This window comes from Schistocerca americana, chromosome X (assembly GCF_021461395.2).
Source record: "Schistocerca americana isolate TAMUIC-IGC-003095 chromosome X, iqSchAmer2.1, whole genome shotgun sequence".
NCBI classification, from domain to species: domain Eukaryota; kingdom Metazoa; phylum Arthropoda; class Insecta; order Orthoptera; family Acrididae; genus Schistocerca; species Schistocerca americana.
This window is the reverse complement of record NC_060130.1, coordinates 867848891-867861496: the sequence shown is the minus strand read 5'-3', so window position 1 is coordinate 867861496 and position 12606 is coordinate 867848891. Positions and strand designations below refer to the sequence as shown.

Below are 12606 nucleotides of genomic sequence, written 5' to 3'. Positions count from 1 at the left end.
ACAAAGTAAGACATGTGTACACGGTAACAGTCAAATCAGCACTGAGTCCAAGTCTAGCGGCCGCTGGCTGGCTGGCCGCTTAGGTGGCGCGGCTCCTGCATGGCTGGCAGACAGCGCCGCATGTAGAGGACGTGCATAACTGCGCGACGGCACTTTGAAAGATCAGCGAATCACAACACTTTTCCCTCCTTTGAATTTTTGCACTGGTCTTGATGGAGGTGGCCTGTAGATTGCTAACGTCCATAGGTGTTGTTTGACTGGCCGTAAAGTCTCGAGGAGGAGGCTTCCCATACGGATGGAAGTGTCCCCAATGATAACGGGTCGAGATGACAGGAGACGTAGGAGACGAATCTGCTGGGGCCCCGTGCACCAATCTGCCCGTTGCGGCAAGTGCGGTTGTTATAACAGGAGACATGGGCGATGCATCGGCATCCGTAGGAGAAGGAGGAGAGTAGAGTTGCTCTGACAGATGATGGTCATCCGGTTCCTGCATGGACACGTCTCCTGGTGGCGTCCGTTCTTGTGCTGGCACCGAGATAATGGTGAGAGGGCTACTTTGTGAGTAATGAGAGATGCCAAGATCCCGAGCGTCAGGTAGAGCCGAAGATGGTGTAGCGGCATCCGGAACAGGCATTGCTGGCACACGAGGCTGAAGCTGGTCCGAATGACGCACTGCAACACCCGTGTCCGTCTGGATTTCATACAGGCATTGGCCACGGTGTCGTAAGATGCGGCCAGGACTCCATTTTGGCCGCCTGCCATATCCCCGTACCCATACAAGGTCGCCGGCGGTGAACCAGCCAAGCAAAGGCACCCACGGCCGTGAGGTGGAAGGCCGCAGAAGGTGAAGTAGTGTGCGGGGCTGTCGGACATGTAAGAGCTCAGCCGGGCTGTGGTCGGCCATGGGGCTGAAACGGTAAGAAGCCAGAAATTGGAGAAGCGCATCATCAGCAGCAGAAGAAGTCGGGAGTTTCCTCATCTGAGCCTTAAATGTGCGGACCAGTCGTTCTGCCTCACGTTTGACTGTGGATGCAACTGAGGGGCCGTGACATGCATAACTCCGTAACGGGTACAAAAATCCGAATTCGGAAGAGGTAAATTGTGGACCATTATCATTAACAAGAGTAGAGGGAAGGCCTTCCAAAGAGAAAATGCGAGCTAGAGCATTTGTGGTTGCCGCAGTGGTACGCGACGTGCAACGGACAATGAAAGGAAAGTTAGAGTAGGTGTCAATTACGAGTAGCCAATAAGTAACTAAAAGAGGTCCCACGAAGTCAGCATGAATACACTCACAGGGCTTCTCAGGGGAAGGCCATGGTGATGAAGATGAGTTCGGGGCGGCGGCCTGTGATGCACAAGGGCCGCAGGCAGCGGCCATGTGTGCAATTTCAGAGTCGATGCCGGGCCAGTACACATGATGGTGCGCAAGAGATTTTGTGCGAGAGACACCCCAGTGCCCTTGGTGAAGGAGGCGCAAGACCGAAGCACACAAAGACACAGGTACCACAACACGTAGCGAAGCATTTTCGGTGGAAAGGAGGATAACACCATCCCTAGCCGTGAGGCAGTAACACAAAGCGTGGTAGTTCAGCAACGGATCAGAAGTCTTAGCGGACGGACGATCTGGCCAACCCTTCTGAATACAGCTTAAAACCCAGGAGCAGGTAGGGTCAGAACCCGTAGCAGCCGCCAGCCGGTACCCAGTGATGGGGAACCCATCCACAACCTGCTGCTCGGCAACATCCAGGTGGAAACACAAAAGTTCGTCCCTATTAAATGCCAGATCAGGACCCATGGGAAGGTGAGACAGTGCATCAGCATTTGTATGTTGAGCCGTCGGCTGGAAATGAATCTCATAATTGAAACAAGACAAGTAAAGAGCCCAACGCTGGAGGCGGTGTGCAGCCTTGTCGGGAAGTGACATTGATGGATGAAACAAGGAAACAAGTGGTTTGTGGTCCGTAACAAGATCAAATTTGGATCCATAGGGAAAAACACCAAACTTATGAAGAGCATAAATAATGGCCAAGGCTTCTTTTTCAATTTGAGAATATTTTTGTTGGGCATCCGTGAGTGTTTTGGAGGCACATGTAATAGGTTGTTCAGAACTGTCAGGAAAACGGTGCGCAAGGACTGCACCAACACCGTATTGAGAGGCATCCGTGGCAAGAACGAGATGTTGGCCAGGTTGATAAGTAGCCAGGCACGGGGCCTGTTTCAGCATAGTCTTCAATTTCTGGAAAGCCGCATCGCACAATGCGGACCAATGAAAGGGCACATTTTTATGCAACAGGCGATGCAACGGCTGAGCCACCGAAGCCGCAGATGGTAAAAACCTGTGATAGTATGCTATTTTCCCCAAGAAGGCTTGCAGTTCCTTAACAGATGTAGGGCGAGGGAAGGCATCGATCGCAGCGACAGTTTGCTGAAGCGGACGAATAGCATCCCGAGAGAGTTGGAACCCCAAGTATGTGATAGATGCCTGAAAAAATTGTGATTTCTGGAGATTACACTTAAGACCGGCATTCTGTAAGACATGAAAAAGTGAGTGGAGATTCTGAAGATGTTCTTCAGTGGTGGAGTCAGTGACAACAATGTCGTCCATGTAATTGATACACCCAGGGACAGGGAGCGATAATTGTTCCAAGAATCGCTGAAAGAGAGCAGGGGTGCTGGCAACCACGAATGGCAATCATTGGTATTGATAGAGGCCAAAAGGCGGTGTTAAGGACCAGAAACTGCTGGGAAGCAGAGTCGAGAGGAAGTTGATGATAAGCTTCTGACAGGTCAGTTTTAGAAACATACTGGCCTCCAACAAGTTTAGTGAACAATTCTTCAGGTCGGGGCATAGGGTAAGTGTCGATGAGGCATTGAGCATTTACAGTGGCTTTAAAATCGCCACAGAGACGAATATCGCCATTGGGCTAAGCAACGACAATGACAAGAGAGGACCACTCACTGGAAGTGACAGGAAACAAGACCCCTGAAGCAGTGAGATGATCCAGCTCCTGTTTGACCCGATCACGAAGGGCCACAGGAGTGGGCCGAGCCCGAAAAAACCTAGGTCGAGCAGTGGGTTTGAGCATGATATGAGCTTCAAAGTCGTTTGCATGGCTTAACCTAGGAGAAAAAAGGGATTAAAATGTCGTCGACAAGGAGTCCAAGTGAGCATAAGGATTAGCATCAGAGACGATATTGACAGAGTCATCTATGGAGAACCCAAAAACGCAAAAGGCATCAAAACCAAAAAGATTCTCCGCGTTACTATGGTCAACCACAAATATGGGAACAGTGCGAACGACAGATTTGTAAGATACCTCAGCATCAAATTATCCCAAGTGAGAAATCTTCTGTTTATTGTAAGTCCGTAATTGCCTAGTGACAGGTGACAGGATTGGAGAACCCAACTGAAGATATGTCTGAGAATTGATGATAGTGGCAGCAGAACCAGTATCCACCTGCATGCAAACATCTCGACCAAGTATTTGGACATTGAGGAATTACTTCCATGAAAGGGAAGAGGTACAATTGACAGACAACACAGAATCAGAATCAGCATCATGTTCATGAACATCATGTATGCAGTCGAATTTGCAAACGGATGACACATGACCCTTCTTTTTGCAGTTGTGACACACGGCCCAACGTTGGCAACAATCCTCCCGTGAATGTTTCGTAAAACACCACGGACATGAAGGAAGTTGCTGGGGGTTTTGCTGCAGTTTCTTAGAGGTTTGTTTACGGTTAGGCTGAGGCTGTGCTTGGGAGTGTACTGCGGCCATGTCGGCCGGCGGGGACATGCCGCACGTGTAGTTAACAGCGCACAGAGGTTGTATTTCCCCGACATCACCCCACACCTCTATTTGCGCTCCAGCGGCGCGAGAAATTTCAAAAGACTGTGCCATGGATAGGACTTCATCTAGAGTCAGATTTGCCAACTGAAGGGCACATTGCCGGATAATAGCATCCCGTACCATGGAATCAGCGTAGGATTCTTTATGAACTTCAGTAACAAATTGACACTTTCTACTGAGGCCGTAAAGTTCAGGAGCCCAAGCACGATATGATTGATTCGGTTGTTTTTGACAATGATAAAAGGTAACACAAGAGGCTACCACATGTGTTTGCTTTTGAAAATAGATGGACAGAAGTGAGCACATTTCAGCAAAGGACAAAGATGCAGGATCTTTCAAAGGAGCCAATTGCGACAACAACCGATACATTTGAGGTGAAATCCACGAAAGGAACAGAGATTTACATGTTTGTTCGTCCGCGACATGAAATGCCAAGAAGTGCTGTCGAAGATGTTTTTCGTAATCGGACCAGTCTTCCGCCGTCTCGTCGTAAGGAGGAAAACGAGGTGGAGACAACGACGAGAGACGCCCCGCATTTGATGCCATGACGAAACCACGAATCACATTCGTGAGAAGCGTTTGCTGTTCTATGAGACCTTGCAAAAGTTGCTCTAAAGTAGCCATGGAAACCTGCGGGTCAATGACGAAAAGAAAAAATCCACTACCTCATCGCGAATTGTTATAACGTCAAGTTGAACACATATATTTCAAAGATGACACAATACATGTAAGTCACAGAGCAAGTAGACAAAGTAAGACATGTGTACACGGTAACAGTCAAATCAGCACTGAGTCCAAGTCTAGCGGCCGCTGGCTGGCTGGTCACTTAGGTGGCGCGGCTGCTGCATGGCTGGCAGACAGCGCCGCATGTAGAGGATGCACGTAACTGTGAGGCGGCACTTTGAAAGATCGGCGAGTCACAATACAGAGAATGTTAGTTAACTGCTTATAGATGTTGACTGTGAAAACATTGATATATCGGAGCTCCACTTTAACAATTTGACAATTCAGAGGCTTCCTTTGCTGGCTGTTTTTCAAGGAGTTCCTTGCAGAGTGAGGGAGTGGACATGTACCTAAAAAACAATATTCCATTTGGCTCCATAGATGTATCATGATGCTGCACTGAACATATATTTGAATGTTGTGCAGGGGCAGTTGAATTTAGTGAAACTAAACTTCTAATTGTTGTTAGTAGATTCCCTAGCTCTGACTTCAGAGCATTTCTGGTCAAGCCAGAGAGTGTTCTTGGTTCACTTTATAGGAGGTACCAGAAATTAGTTATACATGGTGACTTCAATATTAATTTTCTATATGATTGTGCAAGAAAAAGGGTGTTGTTAGATCTCCTAAATTCATTTGAGCTGACGCAGACTGTGCTTTTTCAAAGTAGGGTGCAGAGGAACAGTAGCACAGCCATAGACAATATTTTTACTCATTCTTCATTACTAGATGGGCATTCTGTTAGTAAAAGGGTGACGGCCTCCCAGATTATGATGCACAAATTTTAACACTAAAAGGCTTTTCTACTCAAGCAAATGTCACATATAATTACAAAGTATGTACGAAAGCTAATCCAATGGTAATAGAGAGTTTTTTAAACCTTGTCAAGGAACAAGATTGACAGGATGTTTATAGAGCCTACGACATAGATGACAAATATAATGCTTTCCTTAACACATTTCTCATGCTTTCTGAGAGTTGCTTTCGATTAGAATGTTCTAAACAGGGTATTAGCAGTAAAAGGCAGCCTGGGTGGCTGACTAATGCGTTAAGGATATTATGTAGAACAAAGCGGGAATTATATCAAAATGTTACAAGTAGTTACAATCAGCTACAGTAGCCCATTACAGACAGTACTGTAAGGTGCTAAAAAAAGTTATTAGGAAGGCAAAGAGTATGTGGTATCCAAATATAATAGCTAATACACAGGATAAAATTAAAACCATATGGTCAGTTGTGAAGGAAGTGTTTGGTCAGCAGCACAAAGCCAGCAATATAAAGTCAGTTTGTAGTAAAAATATTTCTGTTACTGATAAATCAGATATATGTACAGTATTTAACCATCATTTTCTGAGAATTGCTGGCGAATTAAATAAAAATTTAGTTTCTACGGGAAATGTTATAACTCTCTCGGCAAATGCATTTTCCCAGATTGGTGTCTGAAAGACTCCTCTGTGATACAGACAAGGAAGAGATTGAATCAATAATTAAATCATTGAAGACTAAAGACTTTCATGGATATGATGTAGTGCCTAGCAGAATATTAAAGTACTGTGCTGCACATGTTAGCCCTGTACTTAGCCATATTTGTAATTTTTCATTTAGGAATAGTCAGTCTTCTGAATGATTAAAGCACTCAGTAGTAAAGCCTTTATAAAAAGAGAGAAATGGATAATGTAGACAATTTTAGACCTATTCCTATGCCATCAGTGTTTGCTAAAGTTATTGAAAAGGCTGTGCATGTAAGGATAATTGATGATTTTATATAACACAATTTGCTATCAAATGTACAGTTTGGCTTTAGAAGTTGTTTAACAACTGAAAATGCTATATTCTCTTTTCTCTGCTACGTAATGGATGGGTTAAAGAAAAGGTTTCGAACACTAGGCATATTTTTTTATTTAACTAAGGTGTTTGATTGTGTTGATCACAAAATACAACAAAGCCTGACATTTTAATTTCACAGAATGAGCATATGATTAGTGAAACTGAACAGTTCAGATTTCTAGGTGTTCATATGGATAGTAAACTGTCATAGAAATCCCACGTTCATTCAAAGACATAATGCTGCCATTTCTACTATTCGAACAGTATCTGAAGTAAGTGATCGTTTGACACGAAAATTAGTCTAATTTGCTTATTTTCATTCGCTTATGTCATATGGTATTATATTTTTGGGTAACTCTTCCCATTCTAAAAGGATATTTTTGGATCAGAAATGGGTACTACTGTCATTTCTCGTTAACAATATCAGCTTATTCCCAAGGATAAGCAGCTTTCACTCAGTTAATACCCGGCAGAAATCAAACCTGCATTTGGATCGGACTTCCGTAACTCTCGTGAAGAAAGGTGTGCAGTATACTGCCACATCCATTTTCAATAAGCTACCACAATAATTCAAAAATCTTAAAGAAACTGAAGATTTTCCTCATGGGTCAATCCTTCTCTTCTGTCGAGGAGTTCTTTGAAAAATTAAAACGATTCTTATGATGTATTGTTGATTGCTTTTACTTAAACTTGTGGCTTGACTTATTTTGGGTTCATGAACATTTTATTTTTATCTGTTATTACTTTTACATTGTAATTTCATGTACTGACACATTCCATGACCTTGGAGATTTGCTCTTCAATTTGGTCCTATGGAACTTGACATGTAAATAAATAAATAAATAAAGGTGTAACGAGAAAGGAAAATGTGGACTGCAGCAGCTTGCAGCTGGGTGTTCAATGAGATGATTTGGCTATAGACATCATCCCTGATCAGCACCATGACTCCCCTGTGAGATGGAACACCATCCTCAGGGAGAAGATCAAAGCAGACTAGAAGGAAACACAAGACGTCAAAGAGATCACAAGGATGATATTTCATTTCTTGGAAGCGGAAAACAATCAGACGCTGCAATTCCAGAGCAGCCATGATTTCACCTTGTTGGATGTAATGCCACAAATGCTCCATTGGAGAAGAGTCATAATGGGGAATGGGGAGGAGGGAACAAACAAGGCAGTCACCTAGGCAGCTGCCAAGTGCCAGCCTTCGAAGACTCCCTGCTACAGGTTGCAGAGGATCCTGTTCCATGAAATCTACAGAGGTGTCAGCATTCTCCCTGGATCAGCCTGGAGACTCCAGGGTAGAAAAATGCTAGGCAGTGCACCAGTGAAATGGAGGTTGGCCAGATGAGGGTATCACATGGCAGCATTCTTGAAGGGGATCTCCAACTCAGGGAAGGAGAAGACTGTTTGCCTTTGTTCAATTTCTTAGAGCTTTTATGGTTGGCTGACAAAGCCCCAGACATTTGTTGGCTAAAGAGATGTAAGAATTCATCACGGGAGTGTTCCCTTTGTCCTTTCTGGCCTCCCAGTTGTGTAGCAGGTGATTTCGCCACCGCAGAGGGCAAAGATTTCGTGCCTTGATGTGCAGCAATAGGAGAAGGAGATGGGGATGCTACTATGATACAGGGTGATTTCACAGCTGCAATACAGAATTGGAGATCACAACTCTGCACGGCCATGTACTCTGTGGAGCAAGGCGTAGGCAGAATAGTACTATAAGTGCCAGATGATATAATGCAGGGGTTTCAACTAGGTAACAACTTGCAGACGACAGGGTACGGTACTTTTTCCTTCACTCAGATCTCCTGAACAACCTGCTCATCGAGATACAAAGAATACTCACGAAATAAGGCAGCATGGTCGCCATTACAAATGATACATTGTAGAGACGTAGGTGGGCAATCACTCTCATGAGTATCTCTACCACAAGTAATACAATTGGCCGTGTTTTGACAGGACTCGTGAGTGGGGTTATAATGTTGACACTGGCAGCAATGCATCGGGTTTGGAACGTATAGTCGGACCATGATGGCATCATAGCCTGCCTTAATCTTCGATGGAAGCACAACTCGATCAAAGATGGGAAAAAGATAGGGTGTAGGTACCAAGTTTTCATCAACCTTTTTCATTACCCGATAGACCACAGTGATGTCATTATCAGAGAGATAATGTTGGATTTCCCTTTTGGTCAGACCATCAGGTAATTAACAACACATGAAGAATTCAGCATACAATGGGTCTCAACATGAACAGGATATCCATGGAGGAGTGAAGCTGGAAGTAGTTGCTGGGCTTGAAAATCACAATTGGTGTTGTAACTGCGACCGGAACAGCTGCGGGGTTGCCGCGAACAACAACACAAACAGGAGAGGACGGACACAAACAACAAAGGACAACCGAGCGAGACCTTATGAACCACAACAAGCAAGAAACAACGGAGTCACAAGAAGACCTCATGAATCAACCACATCCACTCGTACACAGAACAAAGTAACGTAAATACGCTGTCTGAGGCGAGATGTCAATAGTCGCAAGCAAAGATCAGACTGACTGGCTGAGCGAGAGGCAGGCGCTTAAACACATGATCGGGGATGCTGCTATTGGCCACTGGGACTACATGTTCCACTGTGGTGCCTTCACATTAAACATGGTCCAGGAGGCATGCGCCGTCACGCCTTACTGCGCGATGATGCAGAGACCTCTAGGGGTCTTCGACGTCCATGCCATCTGGCACGGGTTCAAAATCCACAGTGCGTGGTACCAGAATTGGTCTCCAGAAGCAAAGTCCCATTACGTAAGTGAGAGCAGGACTTCACAGGGCCTGTAATTGCATCAACACATTTCTGAATAATAAACAGATTCACTGTAGCAAAAGACTGGCCTTCTCCAATGTGTGACACCATGAGGAACTGAGATGCAGCTGGGAGAATCATTTAATCATTAGTCTCAATCCATTTACGTTTATTAGACAATTGCATCATTGTTTAAAAAAAAAAAAAAAAAAAACATGTTTGACACTCTCTCCGATGGCACATTCCTTCCGATTGGGACCCCCCTCAGATTGGGGGCTAACCCACCTTAGCTGGTTGTTCACACCTCATGTTACACCTTGAGCTCCAGACAGAGGGACCACATGGCAATTGGGAAGATAAAAGCTCAGGCAATCACCCCTCCCTGGCTCCAGTCTGTGCTGGGGGTAAGGGTGAACCCAACCCTATCTGTCAACCTGGAGAAGAAAGTATACATTACCCAGTCACCTGTTATGTGTCAAATGCATGAGCTAGCCTTCAGGAGTTCACAGGGAGGAAGAAGAAACAAAGACCTCAACTGCTGAAGCAGAAGAAGGAAAAGAGATGGAGCATGAAGAAAGAAGGAAAAAACAGGCAAGGACTGTTGCGATGCCAGGCAACCAAACCTTCAGAATGCATTCCCGAAAATACACAAAACATGTCTCCCAAAGGAGAGGAAAAAGAATAGCAGGAAGACAGACATGTAACATGGAAAGGCATGAGGTGCTGTAAAGGCTGGGGCTCCAGAGTACCAAAGAATTTGGTGGTTCATCCTGGGTGGGTAAGACATATGTGCCTGGAAATTTGTGTTGTAATTTCTTAACAATGTTGTTGAAGCAAACATTAACAAAGTTTGCTATTTCTTTAGGGTGGGTTATTTGACTATTGCCCCGTAGCCCTTACCAAATGCTTTGAGTTGGGTGTTGTTCGTCATTTTCTTTTCTTATTTTGAAATGAGTGAGAAGACTAATCTTGGTCCACCATGAATTTTGATTATGACCCTCAGAACACCAGAAGGGATTGGCTAATACTGTGACTATGAGTCAGTTCTGACAAACTGCCTATTGGCTTCTGTCTTGGGTTCTTCGGCCGACGTTTATGTAATGATTTGACTGACATTTCGCCAGCACGAGTGGCTGGCATTGTCAAAACTTCACCCTCCACCGCCGGTGGTGAACTCGAGCTGAGCTCACGGCCGCAGACTAAATTTACCTGGCGTGCCAATGTCTGAGGGCTTCTCCTCGGTCATTTCAGGTGCAGTTCTCCTCTTGCTACCTGTGACGGTCATTCACTGCAGTACGGGAAGCCAGGATGAATTTAACTTAAGGCTTTCCTCTTTCTTATTGAAACTGTTCATGTGTTTTTGTATTTCTACAGCTTCTCTGAACAAGCGCGTGTGATAGTGGTTCTCTACAGCCAGAACTCCCACATTGGCAAATTTTATTTCGGACGTTGGCGTGCCAGGTACATATAGTCTGCAGCTGCGAGCTTGGCACCAGTTCACCACCAGCAATGGAGGCTGAAGCTTTGACAATGCCATCCACTCGTGCTGGTGAAACATCAGTAAAATCATTACATGAACGTCAGCCGAAGAACCCGAGACAGAAGCCAATAGGCAGTTTGTCAACAAGTGGCCACGAAAGCCTTAATGAGTCAGTTCTGCTTTCACAGGAACACAGAACATGGGCTCGAGAGTGAGGCAGGGCTTCTTTCCCCACACCGCTGCTCTCCCCTCTGGCAGTCAAAATTCTAATTTTTTGTGCACATGGCAGACTGCTAGTCTGTAGTGCCTACACTCTGCACTACAGTAACCAGAAAACAAAATCTGTCAATGTATTTTCACTGCACTGAAATTCTTCCCCTAACATGCAAATAGAGTTATTTTTGGTTCTACTTCTACACTAAGTACTTTGTCCATTCTAATTGTAGCACTGCTATGAATGCCCACAAAGAGCCAAAATTAATATTCTGCTGATGTTGTAACTAACAAATTGGGCAGTATACAGAAAAATAATGTCTAGAAACACCTCACATTGGAGATGCACTGAGTTCACAGGTAGAAAAATGCTGCTGCTTCTCAACAGAAACAATCATTTGCTGAAAATTAAATACAGCCAAAAGAAGAACATAAATGTTGAAATTTTTGCAGAAGCAAACAGTCCAATCAAAAAACCTCCCCAGCCACCATCTTTTTTCCTCCTCCTTTATAAAATAGCCAGTTTCATTTTTATGTGTAATCATTTAAAAAGAAAATATTATATCCAAATTTTGCCAAAAATAGATACTACATTTCCAGGTCTCTACCAACAACATACCATAAAAAAGTGAATTACCGTGCTTCCAATAATGTTTTCAAGTTTTCAATGGTTTTTTGTCGATTTATTTCTTCAATTTCAGCCTCTTCACAGAACTCCATCAAGTTACGTATATAATCTTCATATCGCTTGCATGTTTCTTTGTATAATTCTGTGAGATGTTTCAGACTTTCCTTTGAAACTGTGCTCATGCTTTCTCCTCCTTTGACTGCACATCTTTCTTTTGCATTCATTATTTTTGTAGCTTTCTTTCCTACTTTACCTGCAACAAAAAAGTTATAAAGAAAACAGGAAATAGTAAGTGCAGGTTTGTCAATAAGGCTCACACAATTAGTTTGGAACTGGGGAATTTAAGTGTGTGAATATAACTTTCAAAAGTTATCATATTTAGACAGTTTCCTTGATATTTTAATAAATGTTTCAGTAATTTTGAGGAATATGTCACATTTACAGATATGTTACAGTTGATAATTTGAGCAAATGAATTTTTATATAAATGAAGGATTATCTTTCTTCTACCTTTTATTATAAACATTAGTGTGATGAGGATAGATTTAGTGAGAAGGGTGAGACCATTAGCAACCAGAACTATAATACAGCAACATGTATCTTTAAATCACCATTCTTTTTCTAACCTAATTTCACATTTAATGTTTGAATTGTAATATAGGATGCAGCACAAACACCAGTATTTGGAGGAATACACCCACATTCCAAAGGGGACAGGAGGCAGGAGAGGAGAGGAGAGGAGAGGAGAGGAGAGGAGAGGAGAGGAGAGGAGAGGAGAGGAGAGGAGAGGAGAGGAGAAGAGAGGAGAAGAAAAAGAAATATCAAATCAAATAAGAAACATTGATTTTTTTATTTGTGTAAAACGTATGAAGTATTTTTCCAGTCAGAATCAGTACTGCAATAAAGTGCTGGCATTTCACTCACAGTCACTTTCTACACAATTCTTGGCAAGTTCCACAAAGTTTCAGCACTGTATCATTCTCGCGTATGTCACTTACAATGCAGCACATTAGAGGGCTATCTGTAGAGAAGCCTGATTGAGATATGGCTCCAAAAGAAAGGTAGCAGTCTGGATAATTAACCGATTTG

General features: G+C 43.7%; 1 protein-coding gene across 1 annotated transcript in view; it reads right to left on the bottom strand.

The window, feature by feature from the left end:
* Window positions 1-12606, bottom strand: part of LOC124555451 (coiled-coil domain-containing protein 77-like) — a 197905-nt gene that overhangs the window by 32630 nt on the left and 152669 nt on the right. The window contains exon 6 of the mRNA XM_047129370.1: window positions 11527-11770. Within this exon, the coding sequence (XP_046985326.1) occupies window positions 11527-11770 (244 nt within the window). The remainder of the gene's footprint in view (window positions 1-11526; window positions 11771-12606) is intronic.